This window comes from Periplaneta americana, chromosome 7 (genome assembly GCF_040183065.1).
Source record: "Periplaneta americana isolate PAMFEO1 chromosome 7, P.americana_PAMFEO1_priV1, whole genome shotgun sequence".
Lineage (NCBI taxonomy): Eukaryota > Metazoa > Arthropoda > Insecta > Blattodea > Blattidae > Periplaneta > Periplaneta americana.
Window position 1 is genome coordinate 182,622,321 of NC_091123.1, and position 13,346 is coordinate 182,635,666.

At 37.6% G+C, this 13,346-nt stretch overlaps 1 protein-coding gene across 1 annotated transcript in view; it reads right to left on the reverse strand.

Annotated features, from left to right (window-relative positions):
• The window catches only part of Aps (diphosphoinositol polyphosphate phosphohydrolase 1 Aps), a 230,910-nt gene that overhangs the window by 86,162 nt on the left and 131,402 nt on the right, over positions 1-13,346 (reverse strand). The window contains exon 2 of the mRNA XM_069832038.1: positions 10,067-10,222. Within this exon, the coding sequence (XP_069688139.1) occupies positions 10,067-10,222 (156 nt within the window). The remainder of the gene's footprint in view (positions 1-10,066; positions 10,223-13,346) is intronic.

A 13,346-nucleotide genomic window follows, 5' to 3' on the forward strand; every position in this document is an offset into this window, starting at 1 on the left:
ATGTTCGAGGAAAAGATTGAAAAAGCGAAACGTAGTTGAGCTTTTTTAATTTCCGAGAACATGAAAACAAACATACCGCTCGTGTATCGTACATTATTTTGTGCGAAGATCGTTTATTTCATACCTGAAAGAGGAATTTCTAATCAGTTGCAATGAATCTTGTTGGCTCCGTATCGTAGATTTATTGTATATTAAAAACTCCATTGTTGTGTGTGAATAAATGCGAAATTCTCAGTGGAGAGGCTCCTAAGAGGCTTTTTAGGCTTAGCCTTCCCAAAAAAATATGAGTCATTATAGTGAAACCTCTCTAACCTGGTCCAATAAAAAATTATCCAACCTAACGGGGAAGTAGAAAAATTTTTAGCATGGAATAAAAACGAAATTACTGTACCGGTACATAATGTTAAGGAACTACAGGGACATCATTTTATTTTTACTTCAATTTTTATTGTACCTGAGTTTTTAAATGTACTTCACTCCACCCCGTCTACTAGTAAATTTCCAACCGTCCTCCACACAGAACCAAGTCCGCGTATGCAGTCAAAAGTCGCCTTACGGTCATAATAAACAGTACTGAGTGAATGAGTATAGTACATTCCAGAAATATGTTCGTGTTTTCCAGTGACGAAAGAACTTTCAATATTGAATCATATTTTCGCACAGGTACTGTCATCCGTTTGCCTACGTCGCATCCTGTTTCCCCCAACCCGCTTCTGCTTGCCCCTCTGTGAAGGCTAGTGGCTGGGCTGTCTTAGCTCTTTTCTGAATACATTAATTTCTGTTAGGAATTGGACGTCTACGTAATATTATACAACTGTTTAAAATAACTTAAATAAAAGGGCCTTGTTAAGTAATTAACTATCACGTGATTTCCCCCCTTTCTACGAGCCTGCGACATAACTACTTGAACGGACAGTAGATAGCATGTCTGAGTAATTTTATCTTTTCGGATCGAGCAGAAGTGAAGATTGAATTTACAGTATACGTAAGGTACTCTTTTATAGAGTAGGTACAGAATTATTTCAACATGAGTTACTAGTACGAAGGACGAAACTGGTAATTGGAATTAGGTACAATAGTCTATAGTGCGATAATATGCACATTAGAACTGAAGCCTGTATCGAAATGAACAGCCAACATTTTCAAAAATGTGTTTCAATATCCATTTTGTGCGAGATCGTGCGTATTTGCTTGCGTGTATCGTACATTATTTTGTGCGAAGATCGTTTATTTCATACCTGAAAGAGGAATTTCTAATCAGTTGCAATGAAATTTCCATCTTGGTTTCTGTTCAATTACGGCAACTTTGGAAAACAAATATATCCATCTTCAACATTGTTCCTATAAAATATTTTCTGTGTTTACTATACTGCAGCAGGCCGTGATATACGTCTGTCTTCCCCCCCCCCCAGTCTATGATGAGTCTGAAATCTTGTTGATTTTTTCACGGCTTCCTTAATGTTACTTGCATTACAAATGCAGTAACTTTTGTGGTGTTGTAGAGTTTACTTAATTTTTGCAAATATTTAAAAACAATAATTAACAGTGCAATTTAGGTGAAATTGCAGTGGTAAGTTTCCAATTTATAATTATTACTATATTGAACGTCTTTAAAAATAATATGTTAAAAGCCTAAAGCAGTAAAATAAATATGACGCTTAAGAGGTAAGAATAGGGATATTGTTATGTGTGTTACATTGGGAATACTGAATGTGGTATTTTACACTTACCGCGTATTGGTTTTGTGCGGAAAGCAAGCAAATACGCACGATCTCGCACAAAATGGATATTGAAACACATTTTTGAAAATGTTGGCTGTTCATTTCGATACAGGCTTCAGTTCTAATGTGCATATTATCGCACTATAGACTATTGTACCTAATTCCAATTACCAGTTTCGTCCTTCGTACTAGTAACTCATGTTGAAATAATTCTGTACCTACTCTATAAAAGAGTACCTTACGTATACTGTAAATTCAATCTTCACTTCTGCTCGATCCGAAAAGATAAAATTACTCAGACATGCTATCTACTGTCCGTTCAAGTAGTTATGTCGCAGGCTCGTAGAAAGGGGGGAAATCACGTGATAGTTAATTACTTAACAAGGCCCTTATATTTAAGTTATTTTAAACAATTGTATAATATTACGTAGACGTCCAATTCCTAACAGAAATTAATGTATTCAGAAAAGAGCTAAGACAGCCCAGCCACTAGCCTTCACAGAGGGGCAAGCAGAAGCGGGTGGGGGAAACAGGATGCGACGTAGGCAAACGGATGACAGTACCTGTGCGAAAATATGATTCAATATTGAAAGTTCTTTCGTCACTGGAAAACACGAACATATTTCTGGAATGTACTATACTCATTCACTCAGTACTGTTTATTATGACCGTAAGGCGACTTTTGACTGCATACGCGGACTTGGTTCTGTGTGGAGGACGGTTGGAAATTTACTAGTAGACGGGGTGGAGTGAAGTACATTTAAAAACTCAGGTACAATAAAAATTGAAGTAAAAATAAAATGATGTCCCTGTAGTTCCTTAACATTATGTACCGGTACAGTAATTTCGTTTTTATTCCATGCTAAAAATTTTTCTACTTCCCCGTTAGGTTGGATAATTTTTTATTGGACCAGGTTAGAGAGGTTTCACTATAATGACTCACATTTTTTTTGGGGTGGCTAAGCCTAAAAAGCCTCTTAGGAGCCTCGCCACTGAGAATTTCGCATTTATTCATACACAAAAAATGGAATTTTTAATATACAATAAATCTACGATACGGAGCCAACAAGATTACATCCTCACGAAATGGAAGTCACAGGATTTTTCTTGCGAAGAAAAACCACATACTGGGGTTGAACCCACATACTGTGCTTCGTCGGATTCAACGAGAAACTCTTGAATTACAATAAAATGGTCGAGTGGCCGCACAGCAAACAGAACTCCAGACAACCTGCCTTGGTAACATCTTGGTAAAAAATTCAGTTGGGTCACAGGATTCTAACCCGGATCTCAAACGTAAAAACTCAACGTTATAGACCTTCGGCTAGAAAATCCATGTGCCCCAGGAGTGTAGACTGGACTTTGTTATTGATACTTTGTATGTACAGTACAAGGGAACTAAACCCGAAGCCGAACTAGTGACTCGGCCTGAATGCTCTCTTTTCTCATGAGTATGGAAGGTCTATACAATGCATACACAAACACGCTGCTAATAATTTCCTGGGGTGTAGACTCACAGCATACAAAACTAAAAAGTTGAAATCAATGTGGAAAGGTAATGTGTGGCTAGCATGTTTACAAGGTACTGTAGATTAATCAAACATTCCGGCGTGCGTTGCGAGGTCTTTCACGACAACCGCCGGATACAACGCCATCGTTTATGCAGCAAATTCGCATATACGATACTGTACGACAATGCAAATGTGGAAGGGGAATTCTTTCGAAGTGGATTTTTTAGTTTGCAGGCAGAAAAAAAATTCACGGAAAGAGTTTTAGTTCACAAATGGTCTGATTTCACTCGCGCATATTCGAAAAAAAAAACACAAAAAACACAAAAACACAAAAAAAGAAACACACATACACAGAGAAGAGAAACACAAAAAAAAAAAAACAAACAGAGATACACACAAAACGAAAAAGAAACACACAAAAACAGAAAAGAAATACATATACACAAAAACAAAATAGAAACGCACAAAAACAAAAAAGAAAGGCACAAAAACAAAAAGAAACACAAAAAACAAAAAAGAAACACTTACTTACTTGTGGCTTTTAAGGAACCCGGAGGTTCATTGACACCCTCACATAAGCCCGCCACTGGTCTCTATCCTGAGCAACATTAATCCATTCTCTATCATCATATCCCACCTCCCTCAAATCTATTTTAGTATTACCCTCCCATTAACGTCTCGGCCTCCCCAAAGGTTTTATTCCCTCCGGCCTCCCAACTAACACTCTATATGCATTTCTGGATTCACCCATACGTGCTACATGCCCTGCCCATCTCAAACGTCTGGATTTAATGTTTCTAATTTTGTCAGGTGAAGAATACAATGCGTGCAGTTCTGTGTTATGTAACTTTCTCCATTCTCCTGTAACTTCATCCCGCTTAGCCCCAAATATTTTCCTAAGAACCTTATCCTCAAACACCCTTAATCTCTGTTCCTCTCTCAAAGTGAGAGTCCAACTTTCACAACCATAGAGAACAACCGGTAATATAACTGTTTTATAAATTTCAACTTTCAGATTTTTTTGACAACAGACTAGATGACAAAAGCTTCTCAACCGAATAATAGCAGGCATTTCCCATATTTATTCTGCGTTTAATTTCCTCCCGAGTGTCATTTATATTTGTTACTGTTGCTCCCAGGTATTTGAATTTTTCCACCTCTTTGAAGAATGTCTCCAATTTAAAAAAAAAAGAAACACACATACAAAAAAAAAACACACAAAAAACAAGAAATGAATAAAAAAACAAAAAAGAAACACAAACAAACAAACACACTCACACAAAAGAAAAAAAAAAAGAAACGCAAAACACAAAAAAGAAACACACTCACAAAAAACACAAAATAGAAACGCACACAAAAAACAAAAGAGAAAAAAAAACACACACACACACACGCACGCACGCACGCACGCACGCACGCACACACACACACACACACACACACAAACAAAAAACACACACTCACAAAAAAACAAAAAAGAAACGCACGCATAAAAGAAAACAAAATCGAAAGAAAAAAACACGCACATACACAAACTGCGAGTCAAACTTAAGGTGGGTTATGTGCCGTTTCTCGGCAGTATAGTCTAGCAAATAACACGACATTCTCCAGGGATACATCAGCGCTTCCGGGATGCAATGCGACGGCGGGTTGAGACATATATCCGTGCTAATGGAGAACATTTTGAACATTCTTGTAACGCAGAGTTTCACGTGGTAATTCGTGTGTTTCCCATGATATGTACGCAAAGTTGTAGAAAATGAGCTCTAACACGGAAATAAAGCGTTTCCGGACCATGTTTGTAGCCTATAACATATTTCCATCCTCTACACGAGATAAATATTTCCATAAAGTTTTGACATTCCTTTTTGTTACACCCTGTATATGGGCTATTCCATCTCAAATCGACCGAAATATAGAGAACATTGAACTTGCAATTTTTAAATGCAATGAAACTTTTTCTGTCCGTGGACAACTATGATACAATGCTTTGTGCAAAGTTTGAGGCATCAGAACTTCATAGTGTTTAAATTAAAAATATTTAAATTTATCGTATTTTCATAAAATTAGCAATTTTAAACTGTTGTGGCTCCGAAACCCTTTCACCCAATGATCAAAATCATGGTTTATTTTGATGCTGAGAAGTTAAAGTTTATATTGACATGTAAACCGTTTTTTTTTACTTTTTATGGAAATGGAAAAATTGAGATTTTTCTTCATTACGACGCCTTTGACCACGAAAAAAATATTTTTAAAATATATGGTTAGATTCCGCATTGAAAGTACAAATAAACACATATTTTTTACTGGTGCACAGTTGATAAGAAACTACCGTAAAGTGGGGTGACTTTGAACAGTAATTTAGCGCCTTTCTAAATTAAATGCTGTACCCTATTGCGAAAAAACTGAACTAGTTTATTGACAACTTAAACAGTTTTTTCGCAATTGGGTACAGCATTTAATATAGAAAGGCGCTAAATTACTGTTCAAAGTCACCCCACTTTACGGTATTCAAAATATCAAATAAAAAAAAAAATAAATAGTACGCGCGTGAACTAACCAGCTGACTGTGAGGCGGGAGCTAGCCGAGACAAGCAAGGTCAGGAGACATAAACACGTGATGTTTCGTCTAGTAGCGCATAACTGGGCTAGCTTTATCACAAGTTTTCATAAACACAGGAGTAAAATGACGCCCAACGCTCGCTTATCTTCAGCTCTCGGCCAGTGCGGACGGTACTGCGCCGTTCAAGTCTAGGCGTGCGAAAATAATCTATTTAATACCCTCGAAACTTATTGCCGAGCCACTAAGCAAACAATGCCGAATCCCCCTTAACAATGCAAGGTTTTTTCTCAATATTTTTTACATTTTTACAAATTGGCAAAAAGCCTAAAAGTAAGTAAAATCAGATTATCTGTCTCTCTGTATACAATAAAAATAAGGATTACTTCTTATCATAACCTACCAAATGTCAGCTTCAAAATAAGCTCTCGTTCAATGTTCTGCAGTAAATGGTTCCAGAGTTCTGAGCGCTGAAAGAGGCTTGTTTTTATAAAATACGCTAAATTTGTCGCTGAGTAGTACGAAAACCGTTTGACCTTCGATAGTATATTTTTGAAAATGCACTCTCCTCAACACTTTGTATAAATAGGGAAAAAATTAGAGTATTAAAAAAATGCGAGGTTTTTTACTGATCGATTTCATATGGAATAGCCCTTATATACATTTTCATGGTAATGCGTTAGTTCCAGCTTGATAGCTATATAAACATATATCTTGTACTGACCACAAGCAAGTACTACATTTCTAGGAAGGGTGACAAACGAGCTCCGCACCAACGCTTTCTGTATTTAATTATCTCAAGTCATGCTACTATTTTAGTATCTCCCAAGAAACGATGAATCATCCAATTAAGAAATACTCAATACCGACACAAACATCCAATCTCTCTTTAGAGCCACAAGGTTGCCAAACATTTAAAAACAAAAGGCAGCTCAATCCGTGAATATTGACACTACAACGACGGCACTTGAAAAGCATTCTTCACAATAAAATACATCGTCCTCTCGTGATGTGCAGAAGAACTGCCTTCACTCTACTTGGGCCACCGCCATCAAGACGTTTCAGTGCGGGCATTTTGCTAATCCAACCCATCTGGGCGCTCCACAGCCCGTTAATAGAAATAAGGCTCTCCTTTGCATATAAAACGATTTGATATATAAATAGCCCTCCCCTAACGTTAATGTACCGTGTAGGAAAGTGAGTAAAAGCCACATCGACCTTCAGTTTTCCCCATCACATGAAATTATAACTCGTCTACAAGAGAATTAGATGTGACACTTCTTCGTTTAAAACACTGCCATGCGACATCGGCGTTTCGCGCTCTGGTGATTATCTCCCTTGTCATGGATGAGGCCGAGATCAGAATTTAGTTAACACGTTAAAACCTGACAGAGAGGTTGGGACTTCAAAAGCGTGGATGTGTTCGGAGGAGAAATGGAGCTCAGAGATGTCGCATATTTACTTACATCAGGCGTGGCGAAAATGTGACTCAAGAGCACATTGTTGCTCGCAATGACACTGCTCTCCAACCAGGAAATCAACCGTGAAAGGAATGTGCTTACTATTGCGTCATCTATTGGAGCGAAGTAGATAGATAATATTACCGTTATAACGTCAGTTTAAAAACCATGCCCTCTCCTGCATATGTTATTTCCTGTATGGAGGGATTAAAAGACCAGGAGATTAATAGTGATCTAATTTTGTAACGAGGGTAGTATCAATATGTGTGTATCAATGTTTGTGCTGTGAGAGCTAGCCAATACAGATAAGAGTACCCACGTGTGTGATCTTATGACATCAACATTCATTCACAGCATTACCGCGCTTCGTCTCATTCCCCAAAGACTTTCTCGTGGTTGGAGTACAGTAGCTGTGCATTTCTCTTGCTTCCTACGTCCCCCAACCCCCACCCTCTCACTCCTGGAGTCAAACTCCGTTCCATTTGTATTTGTCTCTGACTGCGAATGGCGTATCGTCGCAATGTCTGTCTCGAAACCATGTACTCTACAAAAACAAGTTCCAAGTAGGATGGGAGGAAGCATTTTTTTGCTGCCAATATGATGAGAATATTAAATGTATGATTTGTTCACAAGTATTACGAGGAAAACGGTTGTATAACATAAAACGGCATTATACTACATGTTACTGATGAAACATTAAAAGATTGTGTTGTTGTTATTATTATTATTATTATTATTATTATTATTATTATTACCTCCGTACGTCGATCCATTTTCAGCAGATGTACGAATAATGCGGTTAGCTCTTCAATTTAAACACACAGATTTACAATGTGATGTTAAATGAAAGCTAGATGTAAGGACTTGACAAATGTTGAACTTTTCAAATCTTTGGCAAAAAATAAATATCCGAAGCTTCGATCTTTCGCTTGCTCTGTTGAAGCCATGTTCGCTACAACTTACGTTTGTGAAAAATTATTTTCAACAATGAAAATAGTAAAAACCAAATTTAGATCACGACTGACAGACAAATACCTTCGTGATCAACTACGACTGCCAGTACTTACTTACAAATGGCTTTTAAGGAACCCGAAGGTTCATTGCCGCCCTCACATAAGCCCGCCATCGGTCCCTATCCTGTGCAAGATTAATCCAGTCTCTATCATCATATCCCACCTCCCTCAAATCCATTTTAATATTATCCTCCCATCTACGTATCGACCTCCCCAAAGGTCTTTTTCCCCCTCTGGTCTCCCAACTAACACTCTATATGCATTTCTGGATTCGCCCATACGTGCTACATGTCCTGCCCATCTCAAACGTCTGGATTGCTGTGGTCGTGCCAGAGAATCAGTCCTATTCCGAGGCTTATTCTAGGGATTCGCAACAATCTGTTTTTTTACGGTGATGGGTTGTTAGCCCTTCGCCCAACCCCCAAGCTGGAGGACCTACGACTGGCAGTAAGTGACATAATTCCTGATTTTGGAATTCTGTCGCAGAGACATTCTGAAGACAGTTAATTTTAGGTTGTGATAATATGTCCTATGTTTTCTTGTTCATTTCTTTCTTCGTTACACGTACTAAACATTAGTTTGTAACCGTATACTGTATAAAATTATATTTAAGTGCTTGACGTAAGGAAAATGAAAATCCGTTAATAAGTCAGTTGCTTCACTTCCCCTTCGGGTGTCCGCCTCCCTCAATAGGTGCTATGCACGTTGCAGGTTACACAGTGGCTCGGCGCATGATCACATTTTCGCCACAGCTGGGGTAAAGACAAGGTCGATTCAGGAGTAAGCAAACAACCTGCATCGCAACAGGGTGTCTCATATCTATGGCTACTATAAGAACTGCAATTTCCTTAGTTTCGAACGCAGAAATAAATGCAGTATTGTTGAGTTAGTAGTCATATAAAGAAAAAGGCAAAAAAGGTACATATAAAAGCAGGGAAAGGGCAAAAAAAAAAAGGTACATATTAAAGTATGAAAGGCGTAAACGACAAAAAAAAGGCGAGATCAAACTTCATCAGAATGCTTCATTTCTCATGATTCATACACATTTACTGAAAGCCTTTAAATATGAACATTCAAATAAAATAGGCATTTTCCTAAACATCCGATGTCTATAGTCCCGTTGGTCTAATTTCCGGCAGCCAATCGCGTTGCAGGTCGGCTACATTTAAACGTGTGCGTCTTGTGATTCGCTGATGAAGACGTTATTTATTGCTTAAGGCTCGATGATAAATACTTAAAATAATCGCCCGCCATTTTGGCTCTTTCGTTGGCGTTCGCAGAAAGCACACGAGGACGTTATTTGCCGCTCAATTATTTGCTGAATTACATTGCGTTTGATTTATTATCATAGGAGCTACGACATGATGATGTTTAACGGTGTGGCAAATAGATTCCTCGTAAGGTAGCTCGGCAACTAAAGAACAAAAATGGCGAACGATACTACCTACCTAGACTTTATAGAGCCGCCACTTCGTAAGACGTAAGCAAAGAGGAGGAGTCACGCCGGGAATACCAGCGTCGCGACTATAGTAGGCCTAATGATTGTTAGGTCCATTTTCCTCACTGGACTGAATACGACGATGTTATCCTCGAATAGTCGCCTACTGAAAAACGTAAACATCGTATTCTGTTCTCTTCAGGTTTATCGAATCGAGAACTGCAAACTTCGCCAATATTCGTTTGAAACATAAAGACACTCACCACTTGATGGGATTTTAGACCAGCTGATCACAAAGAAACAGCCTATCCACTGGAATGTTGCTATACATTACTTATTGAAAGGAATGTGTCATCCAGTTACCTCGAAGACCCCGAGGCAGCGACCCAGCTTCCCGCAGACGCCTGCCTCCTCGAGGACTTCCCGGATTGCCGTAACACTGGGCTCCTCCTCGGGCTCGATGCCACCTCCAGGGATGATCCAGTGGTCCGGCCGCCGAGACGACGTCACCAACAGGACCTGCGCAGAAGAGCAAAGCACTGTATTCTCTGCCTATCTGCGTCCTATATAAGAAACCGATGAAGTCCATTCCGAGAAAAAGAAAACAGTTTTAATGTATTGTTCCAAAAAGTACAGGGACATCATTTTATTTTTACTTCAACTTTTATTGTACCTGAGTTTTTGAATGTACTTCACTCCAACCCCTTCTACTAACGAAGTTCCAACTGTCCTCTACACAGAACCAAGGCCGCAGTACTGAGTTAGTGAGTATAGTATGCTTCAGAAATATTTTCGCGTTTTCCAGTGACGAAAACTTCCAACACTGAATCATATTTTCTCACAGGTACTGTCGTCCGTTTGCCTACATCGCATCCCGATTTCCACCACCTACTTTTACTCGCCCCTCTATAAAGCTAGTGGCTGGGCTGTCTTGGCACTTTTCCGAAAACATTAATTTCTGTTGTAATATTATACAACTGTTTAAAATAACTTAAATAAAAGGGCCTCGTTAAGTAATTAACTGTCACGTGATTTTCCCTCTTTCTACGATCCTGCAACATAACTACTTGAACGGACAGTAGATAGCATGTCTGAGTAATTTTATCTTTTCGGATCGGGCAGAAGTGAAGACTGAATTTACAGTACGTAAGGTACTCTTTTATAGAGTAGGTACAGAATTATTTCAACATGAGTTACTAAGTATGAAGGACGAAACTGGTAATTGGAATTAGATGCAATACTCTATAGTGCGATAATAGACACAAAAGAACTGAAGTCTTTATCGAAATGAAAGGCCAATATTTTCAAAAATGTGTTTAAATATCCATATTATGATTATTTTTCAATTTAACTTCATTCTCTATATTGTACGCTAATGTGCCGTAGACAGTATAATATACACTGCATAATGAATACGTCCACATGGACAGCTCAGTTCGTGAGTAAAAACACTCATTGTTAATACAGTACTGTATTTTGATTAAACAAAACCTAATGAAAATTATCAAACTCAAAATCGCGATATTTCTTACTTTACGTAAATGGATGAACTACTTTTCTTCTCTCCTGTACCTAGTAAAGTGATTTGTTTGTATTTTACGCTAGTATCATCGAACTCCAGTCGTGGAAGGGGGTAGAAAACGGTGTTTCCGGGTCTCAATCATTAATCCAAAGGTATAGCCAGGTTAATATTAAAAATGTTAGTAAAAATAAAACGATGTCCCTGTACAAGCAAGAACATTAACTAGTTGAAAAATACGAGTTTCAAGATTCATATTCATTGTTTGTAAATTTAAATAACTTATTTAACCCAGCAAATATTGTACAGATAAATGTTGATAATGTTAATGCATTCATAAAAAGAATTAAACTTCAAGGATATACAAAAATACTGATTGCAGTGTAGCGTTTTTACTTTGAAATAAATAGTTTTGAAGCAATGATTCAACACTTTCAATGTTGAAGTTGACATGATTGAAGCATTACGACCCTGAATTTACACTTCCTGTGTTGAAATGTGTCTGGGTTCCTTGTGCATCTGTCGAATAAATTGATGTATGATGGCTATTCCATATGAAATCGATCAGTAAAAAACCTCGCATTTTTTTAATACTCTAATTTTTTCCCTATTTATACAAGGTGCTGAGGACAGTGCATTTTCAAAAATATACTATCGAAAGTCAAACGGTTTTCGTATTGTCGAGCGACAAATTTAGAGTATATTATAAAAACAAGCCTCTTTCAGCGCTCAGAACTCTGGAACCATTTACTGCAGAATATTGAACGGGAGCTCATTTTGAAACTGACATTTGGTAGGTTATGATAAGAAGTAATACTTATTTTTATTATATACAGAGAGACAGATAATCTGATTTTACTTACTTTTAGGCTTTTTGCTAATTTGTAAAAATGTAAAAAAATATTGAGAAAGAACCTTGCATTATTAAGAGGGATTCGGCATTGTTTGGTTAGTGATACGGCAATAAGTTTCGAGGGTATTAAATAGATTATTTTCACACGCCTAGACTTGAACGGCGCAGTACCGCACGCACTGGCCGAGAGCTGAAGATAAGCGACCGTTGGGCGTCATTTTACTCCTGTGTTTAAGAAAACCTGTGATAAAGCTAGCACAGTCATGACTCCTAGACGACACATCACGTGTTTGTCTCCTGGCCTTGCTTACCTCGGCTAGCTCCCGCCTCACAGTCAGCTGCCTAGTTCAAGCGCGTACTATTTATTATTTGATATTTTCAATACTTCCTTATCAACGTGCCATCAGTAAAAAATGTGTGTTTGTTTGTATTTTCAAAGCGGAATGTAACTATATATATTAAAAATATTTTTTTTTCTTGGCAAAGGCGTCTTAATGAGGAACAATCTAAATTTCTCCACTTCCATAAAAGTAAGAAAATCTGTTTATATGTCAAAATAAACTTTAATTTCTCAGCATCAAAATAAACCATGGTTTTGATCATTGGCTGAAAGGGTTTCGGAACTACAACAGTTTAAAGTTGCAAATTTTATGAAAATATGATAAATTTAAATATTTTTAATTTGAACACTATGAAGTTCTGATGCCTCAAATTTTGCACAAAGCATTGTATCACAGTTCTATAGGTACAAAAAAAATTTCGTTGTATTTAGAAATTGTAAGGTCAATTTTCTCTATATTTCGGTCGATTTGAATTGGAATAGCTCATGAACCTTTTTTGTCATTATTTTGACGCCTAATGCGGAATATAGGGTTATTTTTTTAGACGTAAAAATCTCTTTCCAATTTAAACGAAATAATTGCGATTATCTTAAAAGTAATTAGCGAAATATAATATTTTGTCATGATTTTTTAAGTTAATACGGAATTCTATGGTCTCGAGCCCATGATGTGAGTTACTTGTCGTAGTTGATAAAGCGTCGTATAATAACCAATTAAAATTTCACTCGTAGAGCAAGTAAATAGCGAAGAACTAAGGCACAGCAGTTCAACGGGGCATGACCCACGCCACAGTACACAGTAGAGGCATTCTAGAGTACAGTTAACCTGAAACCACTTGCCGCTCTCCCATCGGGCAACAAGTTTCGCTCCCTGACTATTACTATTAAATAGCGTTATACAAAATGGTGTCGACGTAATGTAATATTGCTC